General features: G+C 38.9%; 1 protein-coding gene across 1 annotated transcript in view; it reads right to left on the reverse strand.

Annotated features, from left to right (window-relative positions):
• Positions 1 to 208: 208 nt before the first annotated feature.
• LOC109283280 (connector enhancer of kinase suppressor of ras 2) overlaps positions 209 to 24,254 on the reverse strand; it is a 280,861-nt gene continuing 256,815 nt past the window's right edge. Inside the window, exons 8-9 of the mRNA XM_059733119.1 lie at positions 7,932 to 8,078; positions 209 to 1,502 (exon numbers count right to left, since the gene is read on the reverse strand). Of these exons, the coding sequence (XP_059589102.1) occupies positions 1,422 to 1,502; positions 7,932 to 8,078 (228 nt within the window). The 3' untranslated portion in view covers positions 209 to 1,421. The remainder of the gene's footprint in view (positions 1,503 to 7,931; positions 8,079 to 24,254) is intronic.

A 24,254-nucleotide genomic window follows, 5' to 3' on the forward strand; every position in this document is an offset into this window, starting at 1 on the left:
ATATGGTTAGGGATATCCAGACAACTGAGCCATTTTAGTGGCAATATCCTGAAGCATTTTAGAGTACTGTTCAGAAGAGGAAGTTTTACTATACGGCTGTCCCTGTTGTTTTACATTTTACTATTCAGATCATAAGCTGAGATACAGAGTTCATCATCTCAAGTATAACTTATAAAAAGGTTTGTATACTGTGTATAATGTCTTCAGTTGGAAGTATTATTCCACTAGAACATTTTCTGGAAATTAAAAAAAGAAAGGCGTGTAAAACATTTTATTTTTAAATTGAGTGAAGTTGCCAGTGTGTTAATATGCAATGACAAAAGCTACAGGAGTATTTGCAAATGGAATATCCATTGCCAATTCATTCATTGCAAATGGAATATCCATTTTATATGGAGTGAAAAAATGTTATAAAGACAGAAAATAAAACAGCTATCTTAATATCAAATAATGCCTACCAAAAGAAATATACATAGCCTGGTATGACTGACATATTTTCTAATTAAAAGATGGTGAAAATAGAATAGAACCTTCCCACAACAAAATGGTCTCCTACTGTTACATAAAAACCAAAGCAAAGCCAGAACATTCATGGGAAATAAATTCTGAACTAACACTAAGATTTTTGGGCATCTTTACATGTGCTCTGGGGTTAGGGGGTGGGGAGGAGTGCTTTAATTACAGCAGCTCTGAAGGCTATTGTAATTAAAATGCCCACAGCATCATGTGTTTTCAGCATCCTGTCCTTCAAAATGGTGGTGGGGGTGTTTTAACTAAAGCTCATTTGGCACCCCCATTGCCCTTTTAAAGTGTATGGACACTGAATTCACATGATATAGAGGCTGCTTAATTAGCATGTCAGAGCAGACATCTGGCATGCGTATAGGTGACCTTTATGTTTAAAGAAAGACTCAGAGATCCTATGTCAGCATTCTTTTACAACTGCATCATTTCTGTTATATCAAATAATTTATTTTTAGAGCTTAATTATTTTTTCTGACTCATATTTATAACAAATGCTAACAGAAGTGCCTAAGTCAGTGATACTGTTTATTTAAACATCCCATGCAGAGGGTCAATCTGAATTGTCTCTCTCTAGGTACCATATCCAAACAGGACATTGGTGATCATAGTGTTCCACAGATCTCTTGTCTTTGAGGCGTACATAATTTCCAGTATCAATACATTCATCCATTTAGATAGACTGTTGACATATGTCAACCTTTGTCTTCCATAATCTCTCCTTCCTTCAATCGTTTCAGTTATGATCAGACTTTCAATTTCTTCTTTCCTCAAAACATGCCTGAGAAACTCCAACTGTCTCTTTCTGGTGTTAATTAGCAGCTTCCTCCTGCAGCCTGCTCTTAACAAATTATCTTCATTTGAAGTGTGACTTGTCCAACATACCTTCAAGATGTGCCTTAAGAATCACATCTCAGTTGCTTCAATTCTCTTTTCCATACTTGGCGATATCGTCCAGCATTCTGATGCATACATGAGGACTGGTATAACATAGCAATCCAAAACTCTTAAATTAGTACCCTTAGAAATGTTACTATTTGTAAAGATTCTTTTCATTTTCAGAAATACATCTTTTGCCATCCCTATTCTCCATTTTATTACATGATCACATTTGCCATCTGATGTTATTCTGCTTCCCAAGTAGTTAAATTTATTGACCTGCCTTATCTGTTCCTTTTCCACTGTGATGTTGCATACAGGAATTATCGTTTTCTATGTAATTACCATACATTCTGTTTTTCTGAAGTTAATATTTAGACTCTTCTCCTTACTTTCATTAAAAATTTTATCTGAAATTTCTTGCAGCTTCTCTTCTGAATCAGCTATTAAAACTGTCTCATCAGCATATCAGTTCAAATTCTGTCTGCCAATGATCAGCCTTGGTAAATCCCCAATTTCCATCAGTATTTTCTCACTGTACAAGTTGAACAAGTCAGGTGAAAAAACACAGCCTTGCCTCATGCAATTTGGATGAAATCACTTAATTCATTTTCTATCTTGACTGCTGCAGTTTGGTCCCAATAGAGGTTTCTTAAAATTCTCAAGTCTTTACCATCAATATCCAGTTCTTCCAGCATTTTCATTAACTCCTCATGTTTGACTCTATCAAAAGCTTTGGTATTATCAATATAACACAAGAAAAGGTCTTCTCTCATTTCTACTGCCCTCTCTGAAAGCATTCATACCACGAAGATAACATTTCTTGTACCTCAATCTTCAAAAAAACCCACATTGAACTTTTGCAATCTCTGGTCTTATTCTACTTCTAGCTCTCATCATCAGCACCTTTAGACCAATCTCAATGAACACATTTTAATATGGACGTTTGATTTTAATTTGTTATATTTGCTTCTTTGAGCTGGCTCCTCTCTCCCCCTATTTGTTTCCTTCAAGTAAGAAAAATGGATCTTCACATTCACAGATGATAAAGACTAGAGGCCAAGAGATTTTATAAAATAATTAGTGACATCAGTCAGTGGTAGTTTTACTAAATTAGACTTTCCAGGATCTAAAAATATCAACAGAAGCATTTCAAGAAGGACCATTCTTCTCCTAAACAAGAACTAATTGGCGCTGACAGAAGTGACATTTGTTGCGTGATTGGCACCTTGAAAGTGCTCTACAGCCATGCATGGCTGCAGAGCACTCTAAAAGTGGTTAATCATGTAACAACTTAACCCTCATCTAATGATGGATCAGATGAAGGTGCTCCGAAGTGGAGCACCCTAGGGGACTTCTGTTCCCCAGGGTCAGTTCGTCAGTGCAACTGGGGCTGTGTTGATGCAGCCCAGGGCTCTTGCTGGTACTGTCTGCAGGAAGGGAGTGGGGAGAAAGGAGGGGAAAGCATTTTCAGGTTGGGATTTGCCTGACCTGAGCTGGAGGGAGGTGGGTGGATTGGGGCTCCTCCGCCTTGCAGCCCCCTCCCCCCTCTCCCCTCCCCTGCCTCTGTTCCCACCCCTCTCCCTCTACCCTTCCAGGTCAAGTCAGGCAAACCCCAGCCTGCATCTCCCTCCCCTTCCCTTCCCCACCTCCTTTCCTGCAGCTTGCTGCACTGTAGCTGGGAAGAGGTAGGGGGCAGGGCTAAGGGAGAGATGCTGCAGATAGACTCCTCCACTAAAATGGCTCTAAACTGGAACTCTATCCCACCCCATCTGAGCCAACAGATGCACATCTGTTGGGTTGTGGGGGTTGTTCTAACTCACGGAACTTTATGTTAAGTGCCATGAGTGTGAGCAGGGACCTGCCTGTTTGGCAGTGCCCAATATATCCATCCACCTTTCATTTTAATGATGGCAACATTCTTGGGCTGCATATGAAACCATAGGCCTTTTCCTAGGTGAATTCATACTACAAAAATGCAAATGGAATGCTTTCTGGTTCCAGGTGGCTTGTGGGAAAACAAGAAAACAAACAAAAATATAACCAGTCTTATAACCTACACTCCTGTCTCTGGTTTAGATTCATTTTTACTTTTGATACAAATGTATTCACTCAAGCTTTAGAAGAACCAGTAGTGAAGCAGAAATAAAAGCAGACTTCTGATCATGAAAGCAAGAACTTTGAATGAGCAGTTTCCCCTTTCTGAGTGCCTAATAATCTGCTGACACTTCAGACACTTGAGACATATTGCTCCAATCTATCTCAAAAATGTTTATTTAACCTCATTAAAAAAATAATTGAATAATAATTGTACCATTTGTTTTAATGAGTTCAAGGACAATGTGATGAGAATGGAAACACAAAACTTTTAAGCTAACAGATTTCAGGAAAGAATGTTTTCAAATTTCTTACACCTTCAGATATTAGGACTTCTAACATATACATGGCATGTGAAGTGTTTACTACATAAGTGACTGTGCATAATTTTATTGTTTTGATTATACATGGCATCCATAAATTTACTCTTGCAGAGATGGTAGTAATCACTTGAGGGAGGCCAACAGAATGAGGAATAAAGAATATTGCTTTTCAGGAAAAGAACAAGATGAACATATTCATTTTTTTACTTCTATGGATTCTGAATTTGTATTTTATACTGATTTAGTAACTTGATCAGAATTGTCGCAACGTTCATGGGATTATTATACATTTGTTGCTAAACCTGGAAGGTAGCATATATTAAATTTAATTAATTCCCAGTTGTTTTTAGAATCATAGAAAATGAGAGTTGGAAGGGACCTCAGCAAGTCATTTAGTCCAACCCCCTGCTCAAAGCTGAACTATCCCCAACTAGATCATCCTAGCCAAGGACCTGGCTTTAAAAGCCTCCAAGGATGGAGATTCCACAACCTCTCTGGGTAACATGTTCCAGTGCTTTACTACCCTCCCAGTGAGACAGTTTTTCCTCATATCTAACCTAAACTTCCCTGGACAGAATAAGCATTTGTTACAATTAACTCATCTAATGGGCTTAGTAGATTACCAACACACCATATAGGAAACTTACATTCATAATCAATACTGGAACTCTAATTTGTTGATGTAGTAAATTATGAAGATGGCATATTTGTATTTGAATAATCACACCAGAACTAAACTTTAATTGATTCTGTTCAGCTAAACAACAGGATATCTTGAAAATCAACTATACGTAGAGCTTTCCTTCATACACCCTCTGAAAAAAACTGCTCATGGAAAATTCTTCTAGGGAAGAGGAGGAGGAAGATGCATGAATTATCATTCTCATTAGAATATGAGAGAAACACTAAAATCCTGTACTTTGAATCTATGAAGTTGAAAAAGGCATTAGAGTTGCAAAAACCAGAACAACCCAAACAAACAAAAAGGTCTTTATCTAAATTTCCTTTCCCTGAATTCGCTAAATTTCCTGCCTCTACATTCAGTTTCAGAGCAAGCAACAGATTTACAGCACTTGCAGCCAGTAGGGAGCAACTGCCAGCGGTTTTTATAATAAATCCATCAAATATCAACTCATCTGTGTGCTGCCCTCTGAAGTCCTGGAAGTATTTTCATTGCCTTTGATGGATAGTAGATTGGATTCCAAATTAACAAGAAAATAAAAAATAAGGCTAATACTGTAAAGAAAATTAAATTTCCAGCTTTTTCCATTTATGGTCTTCACTGGTAGAGAAGATTTGGAGAGATTCCTGATAAGATCATAACAGTTGGCATCACTAAAATGTATTTATATTTTTCTTCATGTTCTGGCAGTAGAAGAGACCTTGGCCTAATGTAGGTATATACTTATACGGTATGCTTTCCTAAGATTTCATGATGGATATGCAAGCTTCTGTATATCATTCTAGAAGCTTAACTTATTCTCAATGTGTTGCTAGCGAGGTTGACAAAGATATGCTTAATAAGCAAGAGGTAGCAAATCATTGATTGTGCCTTCAGTTGTGTTTGCATTCCTGTTAATAATAACTGCAAACAATGAAAATGAAACTCTATGAAATTGTTTGAGTAGAGAAATTATCTTTTCTGTAAGAGTTCTCTGCATAATATTTAGTTCTTGTTGATCTTGGAATGGAGGTAAGGTATTCTTATAAATCAAAGATAAATTATTCAGTTCATGACTGATTCAGAGCTCAAGATACATTGTATAAAACCCAAATTTCCAGTCAGTTTACTGTGCATTTTGTCTATGAAATCCACTTCTGCATATAAAACCTGTATTTGCACACAATAAATCCATTTATTTTCACAGATCCAGAAGTTTCCTATTTTACATGTACATAGAAAATATTTGCACGTGCATAGATCAAAGATCCTGAAAAACTGTCAAAAGTTATGTCTGCAGGGGTTTAGGTTGTAGCTGTGTTGGTCTAAGGATATAGGCAGACAAGGTTCCTTGGGTGAATTTGATATCTTTTATTAGACCAACCCAAATGGTTGGAGAATAGTTATTAAGCAAGCTTTCGGGTTCAAAAACCCTTCGTCAGGCTAAGGACGCTGCAGCAGTTGCTGCGTGCTCTTCCTGGATGGAAAGTTATGTCTGATATTTTTGGTGTTTGCTTGTAAAATACAAGAGTGAAACAGATGACATCAGGAACTCTTATCTTGAAGTGCATCTAGGCACTTGTGCTGTGCTCCCCATTGTACCATGACTGCTTAAAGCAAGAAAGATGCTATAAAAGAAAGAGCTATACTTGGCTACAGTAGTTTCCAATTTCTTGTTTTATAAAATCCACACAGAGAGAACTCAAGAATATTGGTATTTTTTATAGCTATACTGAAACAACATACATTTTTAGTTCCTTCATTGCAATATCCCTTCTTTATAGGAAAAACATTCTATTGCAGATAGCAACAAATGCATTTTCTGCTTGTTCCTAAGTGAGGAAAAAAACATGGAGCAATCCTCAGGGGATGGCACACCACAAAAAGAGAAACTGCTCATCACTTAGGAAGTAGCTTAACGTGCTCCAAAGCACTGAACTATCAAGGCAGTGATGGAATGGATTGAATAGTAGTGCGCTAGAGGAAGGCTGGATACATTTTATTTTTCATAATGAGAGAGCTTCCTGAGTCTAAGTTACATTTCTGTTCAGGATCTTTAATGACATAATTAATTTGCTAAAACAAAGGAGAGATTTTTACTTGTCAACTCCATCAACACTCTTGTAAATGTGATGTCCATGTCATGGTCCAGAGTGTTCAGATTAACTGCATGGCTAAATGCCTTTGTACAAGTTTCTCAGCATTCTAGAGAAGAGGATAATTGGTTCTTGTGTGCTAACAGTTACGTTTTGAATCTGTCCTGGTGTCACATAATCCTTCCTGTGAAAGGACACTCCACACAGCTGTGGCTCAGAAGAAAATATGATAGTGCTTTCAGTCAGTAAGGATCAGCCAAAGAGCTAATGGTAGTAGCTGTGTGATGATATGGTCATTATTGGAAATGAAAGATAAAAAAGGTGAAAGGAGGAAGTTCTAGTGCTATGGTGAATAAAGAAGGAGAAAGATGGATTATAGTAATAAAATTTAATATTTCAGAAAATTATCTACAGTTTTAAGGAACCAAACAAAACCTTTGAATCCAATGAAGCCCTCATGCTATAAAGTGTAGAAATTTTCTAGTGAACATTATACCATATTAAAAGGTAGAAATAAATAGGCATATTGCATTGTTTATTCAGGATGGTTGCCTTTATCAGTTGCTTTTTGAGATTAGCTTTTATTGGCAGGTCAGTTTTAGTATTACATGTACTACATGGCCAGTATTTTGAAAAGGAAGTTTCTAATTCAGTATCACAAGAAGAAAACTATGACAATTAAAATAGACTAACCATTATTCTTCATAGCCAATGATTTTTCATATTGATAGGCTTCCTCAAAGTATGTAAGTATAAAAGTATTACGAGTACACTTGCTGAAAAATTCATACACCTGTTGGCTAAAAATACTGAAAAAAGTTGTCTGTGCCAGAAATGGAAAGGAACCAGAATCCCTTCTATAAAAAAAACTGTCTGTGACAACTGAAATGCCGAATGACTGGAAGGACAACGTTGCCTTTTCTAGAGACAGTAAGCAACTGAATTATAGCTGGCTCAGAGTGACTAGTTATATTGAATGTTACTGGTACCTTTCTCTCCATCCTTGGGGCTCCTTCATTCATGCATATACAAAAGAATTGGGGTTAAATAGTTAGCTTTATTGTAAAAAAGTGCTGGTGGCTTTTTTCCAACTACTCAGTTGGTTTAATAAGGTATCACATCTACCCAAAGAACCTTGACTGCTGGTGGCTTGGGCACACGAGTGCCTCAACAGCTCTTTTAGTTGCCTTTTTTGTTAGTGTACCAGAGACATTTAATTATTCTGAACTATATTATACTCTAAAAAAAATATTAATTCTTCTATTTAGAAGGAATAACCACTCTATATCTTGTTCTTTAACAAAACACATAATTTACTATAAAACACTACAGTTTCAACAATCTTCTTCTTACCTGAAGTGCAAGAGGCTTCCACCTCACATTCTTCAGAAGCGCAGGAGCAGAAACCAGGGTGTTCTGAGGCCGTTTTTTCAAGGTTAAGATCACTCCATTTGGGTCTTCCCGCAATGCATTTACTAGGTTCTTTAACTGCCAGCCAACCTGAGGAGAAATCCCATAATGGAACTTTGAAAGATTTCCACTTAACTTAAATGTGAAGGAAGTCTTGTATTAATGGAAATGGTCTACTACAGTCTGTTCTTTTCAAATAAAAGTAACATTTATAAATTGTACTTGACTTTTCTTGGAAAGAAACAAAGATGCTGGTGCTATTGAGGGTTTTTTGATTTGTTGGGTTTTTTTTAAATGTTTCTTAACGTATGAAGGAACAGGAGAATTTCGAACATAATGTGCAATGCCATATTTTTTATGGCCTCTAAAATATTGAAGGATAGTTTTAGTAAACCTTTTTGATGAATGTTCATTTTATTCCTCTATAAGATGAAGAATAATAGATGTAGAATAATTACAAACTGTGCCCTTAGTATTATAGTTGAAGTGGTTATGTTTTGGGTAGAGAGGCTATCCATGAGCAACAATAATGCAGTTATTTCAAGGTCTTCATTAAATATAAACTACCACTTCTTTAAAATATTGATATCTACTAAGAGAAACTGAATTTCCTAAAGTAGTACAGTATTATGAAATACTATAACTAGAGGTACAAAGAACAGAATCACTAATTGAGGGGCAATTTCTCTTGCATATCACCAAAAATTGCTTAGCAATATTATTATTAAGCATTCTTGGATAGTTAGCATCTGAATTTCCCCTCCTTCCATTTGTACTTTTAATTTACAAAAAATAGGCTATGAATTTTCAGTTTTTATTTATGAATACACATTTTATCCTGAAAAGCCAATCCTCAAAGAGTTTAGAAAACTATACATAATATAAAAAATGGTTTCAATGTACAGACGTTGTGCATAAAAGAAAATATTTAGTATTTTTATGCTCTATTTATATGAGTCTTACTTGAGTATATGCAGTAAAATGGCACAATTTATGATTTAGTATAATTTCTAATGCTTCTGAGCAAGATATCTTCATGATGTATCATAAAGGAATACAAGTAGGAAATTGGATGAAGCTGAATATAGAACTGGTTTCAGATGCAAATGTACAGTACAGGTTATTGTTTTTCCTCCATGATATTATGAAATGTAACTAAAAATCTGATATACTGTGTCCCTTTGCCTGAATGGCCTTAATTTATGTGTTTATAATTTATGTTAGAAATTACTACAAACTATTTCAATATTTATTAGAAAAAGGAAGGAAATAGAAATTTTTCATGTCCAAGAGATGTTTGCATTAGAGAGTCTGAATTCTGAGAGAACACCATTTAAGACAGTCAGGACTAACCTATTTGGCAGATGCACTAAAAAATGAGCCCTGCAACCTCTCCAAATGCCACAAAATCAGAGAGGTCCTTACATGTTGGTCCTCAACATTTTGCAAGACCAGAAAGCACCTCAGTGCATATGATTAAATCTTTTTGTATACCTGTTTTAATGCTAATAAACTAGAGAGTTTGTCATTCCTCTAGTCACTCCTTTCCATTCTACATGCTGTTTTAGCTGCAGAAGACTGCTTGTTACTAGGTACCTCTTCATTCCTAACATAATAGCCCCTGACACTTGACATTTATTGTGCAATTAACTGGTTAACTGTACCATAAATTTAGACATGCTATAGATGCAAAGTAAAAATGACCAACTAACCAGAAAAACATTGCTTGAAAAATAGAACATTTTTGTAGCTGGTTTCCACAAAACTTTTATTTGAATGTGTGGCATGTCACATACAGTGATAATTAGAGACCTACTTAAATAGTGCTTTTGCAGTTGCTGCAAAAAATGGTACTTAATGTGATTTCCCACAGAATTGCTTGAAATAAATGAAAGCTTACTAAAAATGAAATGCTGGCTCCCCAGTGGGAGCCAGTGTTCCTTACAGCCACTGCTGCCTGGCTTCACAGTGCACTGTGAGGCGGGGGGTCACTGGCTGGTGGAGCAGTACGAAGGGGAGCAGGCAAGATAGCAGCCACCCCCTCGTCATTCCTCCCCTGCCAGGACCTCTCCACTAATCAGTAGTAAGGGGCAAGGCCACATGAAGGGCAGCCCTCTCCAGCAATCAGCAGTGAGGAGCAAGGCCTCTGGAGTGCCAAGGGGTGGGCTCACCACAAAATACCCACAAATGCAGCTCTGCATACCAGGAACAACCCTTCATCTTGCCCCATTTTAGTGACCAGTAGGTCCCTAGTGATAATGTTTGGTCAGGTCTTCCAGCATCCCAGGGTACACTGCTCTGTCTTCCCTTCCACTGCCCCCACATTCAAACAAAGGAGCTGTCTGTGACTCATGCTGAATTCTGCTGCCCCAAGGTGCCTCAGCTTGAAATGTCATGGCTCACCACCCCTCCTTCAAAGCTGCTTCTTTAAGCAAGGTGTAAACAGACGCTCAACATGTAGTGTTTTATGAACACACAATAATAATCTGAGGGAGGGGGAAGAAATTTGTTTGGAAAGTTGCTGGAGGGGACAAGATGTGGAAAGATGAAAAACACATACAGAAAAGCATTTGGTAAGGCGCTTCAGGAGAGTTTTATGTTACTGCCCTCCCTCCTCCCTAGCCCTTTTCATGGGTCTCCCCTGCTCTGTACAAGAGTTCAGCTCCTTCATCCAGCCCTGAGCTCATTTCTCATTAGCAGAATAGCTGAAGGTGAGGGAGTGGGGGCTGACAGCCCTTGCCAGCAGCTCTCCAGTTCCCTTGTTGGTGAGTACAGGCAGAACAAGTTTCCAGGGCATTTTATTCTCCTCTGTGAACGTGAAGCAGGTCACATGGCATGATAATTTCTATCAAGAAACATTACCTATTGGTTGAAGGAAATAATGTCTGCTAGGAGCCACATATGAACACTAAGGCATTAAAAACTCTTCACCCTGAATACCAGCTTTCTCACCTCTCTACCAGAACTAGTTAACTTTTTAACAAATATTAAGTATTTTTGAATTGTACACACATGTACATAAAAAAATAACAATTATGTATGGCAACTGTAAATCCCATTTATGAATTCTCAATAATTATAAAAAATTAGAATGAAAATATAATTTCACTAATATGCACATGTTCTCTGAAACAAAACCAACCTCTGCTCTGAGTCACAGCATGGAAATCAATGGATTTGCAAGAGTTCAAGCCAGAAAAAGAATTTGGACAAAGCAGATCACTGATTTTCTTGCCAAACTTCTGTACAATTCATACTCTAATGTATCTAGTGATAGAGACAATTAGAATTTACTATAGATCAATAACATTTCACAGTGAATTAATATGCTGTTGTTTAGCACAAGTTCTTCAATTGGGGATTCACTGGAGAAATTCATATTGTAGCTTGCAAAATAAATGACTTGCTGTATGTAGCCTTCAGGACTTTGCTGATTGATAGTGCTGCTGCTGCTTCTTCTTGTGGCCTGTCACCATGTTCAAATTTGGGTCCAGAAACAGGCATATGCTCTTGCTGAATCTGTAGCCTTAGCAAGGTCCTCATTGGTACATGGTTCTCATACATATGGGCAAGCCAGTCAGTGTTCTGTAGCATCACTCCCAAGTAGATAGGATTTGGGCAGTGAGTGAAGTTATTCCATTCCAGGTTAAGCTGAGTTGCTTACTAGCATTGCAGTCCCAAAGGTGGAAGAAAGTAACTTGGGGTTTTTTTTTGTACTGATGCATAGGTGATTTTTGATGTAACAGTCTGACAGTCCATTGGGCACTGATGCCAGCACGGCCTTGACCTGGGTCAAGGCAAAGTTCTTGGCAAGGGCAGGGGTACACAAATTGTCTGCTTAAATAAAATGTCTTAGGCTAGGATGAACTGTGGTTTATCATTAGTGTAGATGTTAAATATTATAAGTACAAGTCTGCTCCCTTGCAGGTAGGCCATTCCTTTGTTTTCACCATTGGTTCTGCTTCTTGTGTAATTTGCCATAGAAACATCAATTTGCTAGTAAGGATTGTATTATTTGTAGAAGTTTGTAATCATTCATCATATCATATATTTTTGGAAGGAACTTCCAATGATTTACAGTGTCGTAAGCTGCTAACAGGTCTATGAGTATAGACCTTTCCCATTTCAGAAACATCTTTAATGTGCTGTATGATGTTTAATACTTTACTGGTACATGATTTCCATGGGCAGAAGCCATCTCGCTTGGGGATCAGATGTTCTTCAACAACCCTTGACAAACAGTTTAAGATAAGGCATTCATAGTTTGAAAAGGTGACTTAGTAAGGTTAAGTATGAAGTTCTTTGGATCGAAGGAATCTTTGCCATTTTTAGGAGTGCTACAACATCTTGGGTGCTTGGTTACATGCATACTGTACAACTGGAGTAGCCAGGCACTTGTCATTGCTACAAAATGTTTAATTTGTTCTGTACAAATATCATCAAGGCCAGCGGCTTTGCCATCTTTAAAAGTGTTTATTTCAGTTATTACAGCTATTGCAAAATGTATCCCAAAGTAACAGACCTCCTAGTCTTCTTTTCTCTTGATTCCAAATTTGGGTTGTTTATTTGGTGCCTTACCATTTTTAATGAGTTGATATTCACCTGATTTGCAGTTACATTATAGTGACATCATATGTTCTTTTGTTTTTTGGATCACTGGTAAATTTATGGATGGTTGTCCATGTTTTTTTGCTGTTATGTGTCATATCCATGTTCTCAATGAGGTTCTGCCACGACCTCCTTCTTTCCTTTACTAATAGTGACCAGCTATTCTCCTGCAGTGAAAGTTTTCTCAGAAAATGGGTCTGCTTTTGTTGCATTTTGTATAAATTGTCTAATCCCAGTGTTAGTCCAGGTATGTAGTTCACTGACACCACTGCAATATGAAGTAATAGAGCTAACCATTTAGTTTAATAGCTATCTCTGAAGTCTACATTTTTCGTAAATTTCTTTATGACACATTATAGTTAAAAATGAACAAGGCTAATTTTGCAGCTCTTTTCTGTTGGCAAAGCATAATTACAGTTTACTTTTACATTAAATTAGAGCCCCAACAGTTACTACTACACCCACTCAATCTGAGTTTTGGATTAGACATCTGGGTTTTTTGGCCATGCTCACACATTTTTGGCAAACCTGGACAGAGGGCATTTGCACAGCAAGGAAGCTCAGTAATTTCCATCTTCTGGTCCTTTCCCTTTCTCCAGTACCATCACAATAAAGTCTCTTTTTAACTTGTTGGCTATTTTCAAGGAGTGGGGCCAGGATGTTGTTGGAGTATTTCTGAGCTTGTAGAGCAAGGATGGGAAGAGAAAGAGAGGATCATTATCAGAGAAAATCGTTTGCTTCCTAGGAGTTTCCTTGTATTGTTCAAGTGCAGATTAAAACTTCCAAATGACCCTCTAGATACTGGTTCAATTGTAGGGTTCAGTTTGCAAAACTATGTGCAGCCAGAATTCTGAAGCACTTGCACAACGTTACCTAATAGTTCTTCCTTGAACGCATGATTTCTAGTTTTATCACTGAATAAATATCATAAGTTATGCAGTCATCCTACCTTTTAGCTTTTTTACCTGGATCATTAAAAGCAGTTTTTTTGAGCATTATTTGCATAACTTGAGTTCTGTGAAGATTCTGGTTTGTACACTCAACAGAGAGTATTTGTTCTTCATATTTTTTACATACAAAACAGCATGAGCCCAATCCTGCACAGGATTGATGACCTCTTGCAAAAAAAGGGTGTCCTTCATTTCAGCTGGTTTGAAGAGAGGTTAAAGAAAGATGATCTGCCATCACAGCTCAAAGAAATGTCTATACTAGGCTTTCAACCACTAACATGTTCCACTATAACTTCTACTCTTTTAATTCAATTGTTCGTAGGAATGAGGGCAGTAAATAATTGTAATGAAGACCAACCACTAGTGTCTTAACTACCCAGCACCCTAAACCCTGCTCAAAACATTTATTCAAAATACAACAGTTAAAATGCTCTCTTTTTTTGGAGAATAATTTCACCCTTACTACCCCATTGGAGCTAATATGGTTGAAGTCATTAGGTAAAAATTTAAGATAAAAATACGTTGTGTATAGGCAGTCCAACAGTATATACCAACTGTGAGGGTTGCTCTCTGTCCCTGGACAAATGGCACATTTACATCACTGTAATTTACATTAATTTTGGACACCAAAGTAAATTACTCTGGGATCCAAAGCAGAGAGATGGGCAGTCATCTCAGAATAACTGCATCCTGTGTAGGCACTATTACAGTGTTTCACTACTAAGAGGCAGTGGAGCAGCTAATGGCTTTTTTGCCTAGGGCGCATGACTACACCAGGGTGGAAGCAGATAGATACAATTTACATCAGTATAACTTAACCCTAATATTTGCCAGCATGATTCTATACTAGGTTCAAATAACTTACATTGTGAAGGGGTTTATGTTGTCTGCCTGTTCCTCTTTACACTGGTGTAAAGGCTAATTAAACTATCATAAATGTGCTATATGTTAAAGTCCTCTGTTTTTCTATTTCTGACATTTTTGGCCAACTTTGATCTGTCTATGTTTGCTATCACACTTAGAACCTACAGAGTGATCATGTTCAAAATAAAACTCGAGATCATATCAAAAGCATCAGTGTATACATGCCCAGTTCTTCCAAAATGTCATAGCTGGTAACTTGCAATTTTAGTGATTTTTAAAAGAACTTAAAAAACTTTTTTTTAAAGTTCCCTGAGTATATGCAGTGCGTAGTTTATGTTTTATCCATAGAAAACGCAGAAAATGACACCAACTAAATACCCGCCAGTGCCAACCTGAAAAAAAATGGAAAAGGAAACTAACAAGGAGGAATGCTAAAAAGGAATTTACTTCTTATAACTGCTACAAAGAGAAAGGCATTTTAACATGCAATTTCTTTTTTAGCAAGGCAATGTATTTGGGACTTATGCATGTTAACTGTAATTTCATATAAACTTTTTATCTTTGTGTTTTGCCTAAAAATTAACAAGTTCATTTTATTATTACCTAATTTAGGAATGTCAGACTTACAGGCTGTGGAGTTATGTTATGCTATCTGCAGGGATGGTAGAGAGGCTGGGAATTCAGGGGCTGTGCAGACAGGGACAAAGACTGATGCTAAAGCCCAGGGCACAGAGAAACATGGTGATTCTTGTTTGTGGTGGTGGTGGTGGCAGGGGAGTAGTGGCTGCATTTAACTCTGAAAGCAACTGCTCATCCCACTGCATCTACTTGTGAGTAGGATTACATTCCAGCAGGGGGTGAGGTGAGTTTGACACCCACATCTAATTATAGCATGAAAACCCAAACAATTTTTAAAGAATGTCATTTTTTAATAAAGGGACCTTTTAATTTCATGAGCTTCTCTTAGAGAAGAATACTAAATAATTCATTTAAGGATAAATTATTCTAAGGAGAAATCTTAATGACAAAACCATTAAAACCCTGCGAATGTATGCTACTAGGAGAGTCTGCAATCACTATCCTAGAATATGATAAAAAGCTGTTAGCAATTTGGATATTTTATTATAAATTATATTACTAAAAATATCTTTGAGAAAACAGAAAGAAGCCATTACTGTGGATTGGAAATTTCAGCTGTGAACTAATCCTTGACACAGGTTTTGACATATGTTATTAAGCCATTAGCCTTTAATAACTCTGGGTAGCTTCTAGCTATGATGTAGTGCCATTTCAACATGCATGCAATGCAGCACAGCGGAGTTTGCTTCTCTAGATTTTCTAGAGTACAATTAATTAGATTTCATAATACAGACTTCATGCAATAATGAAAGCTAATATTAAAATGATTCTAATGGAGCAGAAAAGTCCAGTGTGGACACTTAATAATGTCTGTCTGCATAAATGAGACTGAAGGAATTAGGGCCACTGTAACATTCAAATAATCAATTAAAGCATAGCATCTTAGAAAATTAGGGATGGAAGGGACCTCAGGAAGTTATCTAGTCCAACCCCCTGCTCAAAGCAGGACCAGTCCCAACTAGATCATCCCAGACAAAGCTTTGTCTAGCTGGGTTTTGAAAACCCCCAAAGATGGAGCTTCCATCACCTCTCTGCGTAACATCTTCTCATGTTTGACTACCCTCCTAGTGAGAAAATTCTTCCTAATATATAATGTAAACTTCCCTTGCTGCAACTTGAAACCATTGCTCCTTGTTCTGTCATCTGCTACCACTGAAAACAGTTTAGCTCTATCCTCTTTTGAACACCCTTTCAGGCAGCTGAAGGCTGATATTAAGTCTCCTCTCAGTCTCCTCTTTTCTAGACTAAATAAGCCCAGCTCCCCCCTCCTCACCCCCCCCCCCAATCTTTTGTTGCAAGTCATGTCTCCCACCCTCCTCACCATTTTGTCACCCTCCACTGGACTCTCTCCAATTTGTCCACATCCTTTCGGGGGGGGAGGGGCAAAACTGAACACAATACTCCAGATGTGGTCTCACCAGTGCTGAATAGAGGGGAATAATTACTTCTCTTGACCTACTGGCAACACACCTACCAATGCAACTCAGGATGCCCTTAGCTTTCTCGGCAACTAGGGCATACTGCTGGCTCATATTCAGCTTATTGTCCATGGTAATTCCCAGGTCCTTTTCTGTAAAGCTGCTGCTCAGACAGTCAGCCCCCAGCCTGTGATGGTGCATGGGACTGTCCTGTCCTAAGTGCAGGACTTTGCACTTGTCCTTGTTGAACCTCATGAGCTTTGTTTTGGTCCAATCCTCCAATTTATCTAGGTCTCTTTGAATCCTAGCCTTACCCTCCAGCATACCTACTACTACCCCTTGGTGTCATCTGCAAACTTGCTGAGGGTGCACTCTATGCCATTTTACAGGTCATTGATGAAGACATTGAACAAAACTGGCCCCAGGACCAACCCCTGGGGGACTCCATTTGATACCAGCTGCCACCTAGACATTGAGTCATTGATTATTACTCTCTGAGCCTAATGCTCCAGCCAGTTTTCTATCCACCTTACAGTCCATTCATCCAGCCCATACTTCCTTAGCTTGCCTGCAAGAACATTGTGGCAGACAGTATTAAAAGCCTTACTAAAATCAAGGTACACCACATCTACCTGTCTCCTCACACCCACAGACCCAGTCATTGTATCATAGAAGGCAATCAGGTTGGTCAGGTATGAATTGCCCTTGGTGATTCCATACTGACTGTTCCTAATCACCCTTTTTTCTGCCAAGTGCTTAGCAATGGATTCCTTGAGGACGTGCTCCATGATTTTTCTAGGGACTGAGGTGACGCTGACTGGTCTATAGTTCCCTGGATTCTCTTTTTTCCCCTTCTTAAATATGGGCACTATGTTTACACTTTTTTCAATCATCCAGGATGTCTCTGATAGCCATGAGTTTTCAAAGAGGATGGCCAATGGCTCTGCAATCACAGCAGCCAACTCCCTCAACATCCTCAGGTGCATTCCATCTGGCCCCATGGACTTGTACATGTCCAGATTTTCTAAGTAGTCCCTAACCTGTTCGGTCACCACTGAGAGCTGCTCACCTCCTCTCCTAACTGTGCTGCCCAGTACAGTAGTCTGGGAGCTGCCCTTGCTTGTGAAGGCAGAGGCAAGAAAGGCACTGAGCTCTTCAGGCTTTTCTGCATCCTCTGTCACAAGGTTGCCTCCCCCTTTCAATAAGGGACCCACACTTTCGCTGATCCTCCTCTTGCTACCAACATACTTGTAGAAACCCTTCTTGTTATCCTTCACAACCCTTGATAGCTGCAGCTCCAGTTGCACTTTGGTCTTCCTAATTTCATCGCTACATGCCCGAGCAATGCTCTTATATTCTTCCCTAGTTATTTCTTCAAATTTCCACTTCTTACAAGCTGCCTTTTTGTTATATAGTTTACTGAAGGGTTCCCTGCTAAGCCAAGCTAGTCTTCTGCCACACTTGCTAGTTTTCTTGCACATAGGGATGGTTTATTCCTGCACTCTCCGTAAGGCTTCCTTAAAGTACAGCCAGGTCTCCTGGACTACTCTCCGCCTCAGTCTCAGCACATTTATTGTATTTGCTTTGCACAAAATAATAGAGACTTTGTTATCTTGTCGTGCTCTCAGACATACCTATACATTTGATATTATGCAACCTTTCTACTTTTGTGCTCTTACTATTCTTAGAAGTGAAAATGAAATTAACAATGCTGAAATGTCAATGTTATAGTCAAGTTTCAGAATTAGCTGTCATTTAATCATAGAATCAAAGAAAATTAGGGTTGGAAGGGACCTCAGAAGGTCATCTAGTCCAACCCCCTGCTCAAAGCAGGACTATCCCCAACAAGATCATTCCAGCCAAGCCTTTGTCTACCTGGGTCTTAAAAATCTCTAAGGATGAAAACTCCATAATATCTCTGGGTAGCCTATTCCAGTGCTTTACTATCCTCCTACTAAGAAAGTTTTTCCTAATATCTAATCTAAATTTCCCTTGCTGCAACCTGAACCCATTGCGCCTTGTTCTGTTATCTACTAGCACTGGGAACAGTTCGGCTCCAACCTCTTTGGAACCACCCTTCAGATAGTTAAAGACAGTTATTAAATCCACATGCCCCCCCCAACACACACTTAGTCTTCTCTTCTCTAGATTAAATAAGCCCATTTCCCTCAGCCTCTCCTCAGAAGTCATGTTCCCCAGCTCTCTAACCATTTCCATTGCCCTTCACTGTACTCTCTTCAACTTGTTCACATTCTTTCTGTTCCCCTTCTGTGAAATTTCTGGATCTGTAAGAAGTCCCACAAACTGAATAACATGGCCTCATGTACCAGGTTCTGTCTGTTGAGCAACACTGATCTAGAGCAGGGGCTCCCAACCACCAGGCCATAAAGGGTTGGCTGCTGGTCCTCAGGAGGGTTGACTACCACAGATTGGAAGTTACCATGGACTGGCAAAGTGTGGAGTGGCCTACTGCAGACCGGCAGCCAACCCTTTTTTATACCGAATATAAAAAAAGGGTTGGCTGCCTGCCTGTGGTATGCCAGTCACTGTTGGTCCACATTTTGCCGGTCTGCAGTCACTTCCTGTCCGCAGTTTGTCAGTCCTCAGCATAAAAAGGTTGGGAATCCCTGATCTAGAGAATAATGTTTAGTAAATGTGTGAATAAGAAACTATTTAACTACAAAAACAATAGATACTGTCCTTGAATATAAAATGTAACCATTTTGGGTAGTGTTTGAATTGTAAGTCTGACCTTTTTTTATGTCTGCATAAGAAATGAAAAGGTTAGGTGATTATCTCTAGTTCTTCTACATGCTTCTGCTAACTTTTTTTTTTGTATTTAAGGTGTATGATTTATAAAAGACAGGCTTGGGAACAAAATTTGTAATCTTACTGGACAGTCAAAACTATGGATTAAACACAGGCAATGACTTTATGACTCATTACAATCTACCTGCTCTTTGCATTTCACAGGAAACAAGAAACCTTTTCTGTTTTGAACAGTCTTGTTCTTCTACATAATTAGGTTATCTATTCAAGTGTACTTCTCTTGTTTTTAAACTACTTGAAATCACCCTTCTGTTTCTACTTCACAGCCATTCTCCATCCTTAAGTGACTGCTTACATTTACATGCAGTTAAATGTCACCTGGCCCACCAGAATCCTAACAGGTCCAAAAATTTGATGGCAGCGGACTGGTGGTAGTATTAATTGCTACTTTCTTGCTTTCCAAATTTCTGGAACCATGGGGAGCCTTACAGGCCAGATAGCATGGTCATGTGTACTAGAAAGGATGTTCAGGGATGGATGTTGATGCGTGGGGTTTGGCCAAGGCAGCATGGGGATCTGGCCATGGGGGGCTGAGCTGAGGCAGCACAGGGTCCAATCAGGGAGTGTGAGGCTGGGTCAAGGCAGAGCAGGGACTGATTGGAGTGCATAGGGCCTAACCCCATGTGCCAACCCCATGAGGGATCCAGCCCAAGGAAGGATCTGGCCTGTATAGGCAAAAGACTGGTCTAAGATTGTGTAAAACTCATCACAGCTACATTTCTTGATAATTCATCCATTAATACTTGCAATTCACTCATTCTTCTTGCTAATATGGTAACTATTATAAAAGATTTTAAAACTGACAAGTGAAAAAGGGAATTTGCCCATTGGCTAAAATGAGCATTTTCAGAAATTAAGCAAGGATTTTATTAACAATCCATGAAAGTGAGGAATCTGTTGTCAGAAGACTGAGCTTACTAAATCCTTTCAGAAATTTCCTTATCATATCAATGACAGATTAATAACATTGTGATATTTTGATATAGCTGACAGGCAAATTCTGATGGATGATAGTAAGATGACAGAAGGTTTAAGAACAAGTTCCCCAAAGCAGATTGAACAGTAAATGGATTTCTATTCAAGAAAACACTTGAATACATATATTTTTTGTAGGACAAAAGTATTTTGCACTTCTAAGGAACCAAGCTGCTCCACTCCATTAAAATCTGATTTCCCAAAGCATGACAAAGTGAATTTAGGTCCAGGGAACAAATCCATTCATCTTGTCAAAGGAGTTTTGGAGAAAGTGAGACTTTGGAAGACTCATCTGGAGAGCTAAAGTGGAAATAAAAATCTTGCTGTCTGGCTCAAAGTAGTGTATACAAGATTGCTTTAGCTCCATCCTGTTTTAAGTCTCCTTCCCTGTGTGCCACTCCCATCCTGTCCCTCTACACAATATGCTGCTTCCTGCTTCATGTCCTGTGCTTCCTAACCTACCTACCTACCTTATCTACTGCTGTGCTTCCTGTTCCCTCTCCACTTTGCTACATGCCATACACACAACCCACCCATGACACCTGTGGCATACAAAACGCAGGTTGGCCACTCCTGTTCTAGACAATGAACCCATGATATCATTTATGTGGAGAAAAGTCTCCTGGAGAGATGTAGACAGCATTCCCAGTTGTTGATATTCTCTCAGTTTATAAAAGAGAACTGCATCCTCTGAGAGGAAAACAAAAAGGGTAATCCCCATGTTATGATTTTTGGATGACTGATCCTCCAAGTCAGAATTCACTTAATATCTTTGGTTATTATCAGTTCCTTTTCCACTGAAAGAGTGGCTGGTAGGTGACTGAGTTTTAGGTGTCGGCTAAAGATATGATCCAGAGTCTTCAGATATAATCATTAAAATGTTGAATCCTAGGGTCTTTTCTTTACAAGGTATTGTACAATAAATAGCATGCTGCAGCATCTCGTGTATTCAGCATCTAATGTTTCAAAATGGGAGCAGGTGCGCTTAACTAAAATTTGTCAAACAATCTTTAGTTAAAGCACCTCCATGGCCATTTTGAAAAATGGGATGCTGAATACACAAGTGTAACACAGTGGGGACCCAGTGGTGGCCTTGACACCCTCTGGTGGATCTGCGACTGTGCCCTGCTTTGCTCCTAGGGTGCCCCCTCTGTCTTTCCTGCCGTACCTTGATGGTATTTACAATATATGGTGAGGCTGCCCACAGGCCTTTGCTAAGCCTCAGGTCTCACTGGTCTCAGGCCCCTGGCTGGGCCTGCATACTTGCTGGACACCTAAAGCTTTAAGGGCTAACTGCATGGCTCCAAAACCTCCCTCTTACCATGCCCCATGCCTCACAGGTGTTACAGGTATGTCGTCCCTCTGTTGGGGCTTCAGCCTTCTTGGCCTCTGCCCCTTTATTTAGCTAGACCTTCTAGCTTAGGCCCACTGAACTGAACTTGGCTTTGAGGCACTAGCTTCACTTGTCCCTGGCCCCTGTCTGCTGGACCCCTGCACCCTCTGTGGCTGTGCTCTCACTGGCACCAGAATCCCCAGCCCCTCTGTGGCTGCACCCCCTCTGCCACTAATGAGGCCTCTTCCTCCTCTTATAGCCTCATCCCAGTCTACAGGAATAAATACAACTGGGCTAATATAAATAAAAACATGTAGCAGTCTTCCACCCCTTTAAGACTATAAACCTTCACTAACCTAGCATCCCCTGCCTGCATTCAGTCTGCTGACCACCTACAGCTGCGTGCTAATTACCAATCAGCCTGTTGCCCCAGCGACCTGCAGCTGTGGTGCCCTGCCTAGCCTGCAGAGCTCTCTGGCTATGCTGCCTTTCCTTTTAAAGGAACAGAGAGCCCCAGGCTCATTGTTACAATGAGACACTATGGAGTTTTAATTAGAGAGGCTCCCGATAGCCGCTTTAATTAAAACATGTCCCCTTCCTATGTGTATAAACACCCTTTGTTTCCAGTGCCCCAAGTGAAGCTACAGTCCTGCCAGATGCAGTTATTAAGAAACAGCTCCACAAATAGTATAATTTGATGCTACATTTACAGATTTACCTTTATCTCTAAACAGAATACTAGTTAGAACTCAAATTGACAGTTCATTAAATATACTTTTAGGATATTAATGCAATAAATTCCATAACAACAAACTTTAGTGCTGAAATTGTTTCATTACTGAACAGTAATTTTAATTACGCAATTAGGTTCACAATGAATATTAAGAAAGGGTATTAAGCAGCTGATCATACATTTATATAGCTTCTTTCATTTAAAAGAATCCCAAAGCTTTCACAAATGTAAGAATCTTATGTCACTAAAACACAACCACCTTAGCTGAAAACAGCAGCTATTTAGAAATGAAATTCTACTACATATAGACCAAAAACCACAGAGCGTAGGATTCCAAGGGACCTTTCAGGTCATTACTTAGTCTAGTCCTCTACTGTTGCACGTAACTATGTCATATAAAACTTTTCATAACATCACATGTCATCTTAAATCTGGTCAGGCTGGTTTCCCTCACTACTCCTACTGGAAGAACTGCTAAGTTTTTGGTATCAGGGTTGATAATGGTTTTAAGTACAAATATAGGAAAGGGTGAAATTTCTTAGTATTTTTGGTGGAACTGGCTTGGCAGTAACTGTCAGAAAACAGGTTCAGCAGAGCAGACTTTCATTCCTACATGTTTAGAGCTATTATTTTTTAATATTTCTTTAGGCTGTTCTATTAAAATCTAACTAGCAAGAAGTATGAATAGAAAAACATCTACTGAAACTGGGTACAGAGTAGATGAACTTATCAGCCAGCAGTGAATTGTCTGAATTAATTTATTTCTAGCCTCAAGTATTACTTTTTTTTCTTTGATCTTTGTAAGTGTATTACAGCAAGTTCTTTGGTCAGATCAGTTTGCTGGAACATAATTTTCTTTTTATTTCTAACTACTTCAGTTGTTGCATTATATACACAGGTTCATGAAAATGATAATATAATTCAAAGTGAGGATTCAGCAATGTGCTTTCCTTAAAAATTCTCTGAATACCATTTTACCCCAACAACAATGCTGACAAATGATTTGCTCTTAAGGATAAAACAGCTGCTCTATCTTTAATGTCCTTATTTCTAGATGGTACAGTTTTTTTCTGAGGACATTACTAACACAGCTACCTCACAGCTATTGTAAAGAAATAATGTGAAATAGTCACATAGAGAATCTAAAATTAAAGGTGAAATATTCTTGCCAGGAAAAACTTTGGAAGATTTTAGATCATGCCCCAGATGTTTAATGGTGAATAATTATAAAACAGGACATTATTACAGAAGTTTTAAAAATAAAGAAACCTATAAATTTGATTTTTCACAGGAAGTTAAATATAAAAATCAGCAAATCCTACAGTCAGAACTACAAGTGCACAAGCCCAAGCTAACACAAAAAACTAGGAGGTTGAGGGATTTAGATATTCTTTTACTAGAATCCAGGGCAGCCTAAGGGCCAAAAGGGGAGCACATAAAAAGTGGAAACAGGGTGAGATCACTAAAGATGAATATACCTCCTCTGCTCGTGCTTGTAGGGAGGCAGTTAGGCGGGCCAAAGCTACCATGGAGCTGAGGATGGCAACCCAAGTAAAGGACAACAAGAAATTGTTTTTTAGATATATTGGGAGTAAAAGAAAGGCCCAGGGAGGAATAGGACCCCTGCTAAATGGGCAGAAACAATTGGTGACAGATAGGGGGGACAAGGCTGAACTCCTCAACGAGTTCTTTGCCTCAGTGTTCCTAAGTGAGGGGCACGACAAGTCTCTCACTGGGGTTGTAGAGAGGCAGCAGCAGGGCGCCAGACTTCCATACGTAGATCCTGAGGTGGTGCAGAGTCACTTGGAAGAACTGGATGCCTTTAAGTCGGCAGGCCCAGATAGGCTCCATCCGAGGGTGCTGAAGGCACTGGCCGACATCATTGCAGAGCCACTGGCGGGAATATTCGAATGCTTG

Source organism: Alligator mississippiensis, chromosome 8 (assembly GCF_030867095.1).
Source record: "Alligator mississippiensis isolate rAllMis1 chromosome 8, rAllMis1, whole genome shotgun sequence".
NCBI lineage: Eukaryota > Metazoa > Chordata > Crocodylia > Alligatoridae > Alligator > Alligator mississippiensis.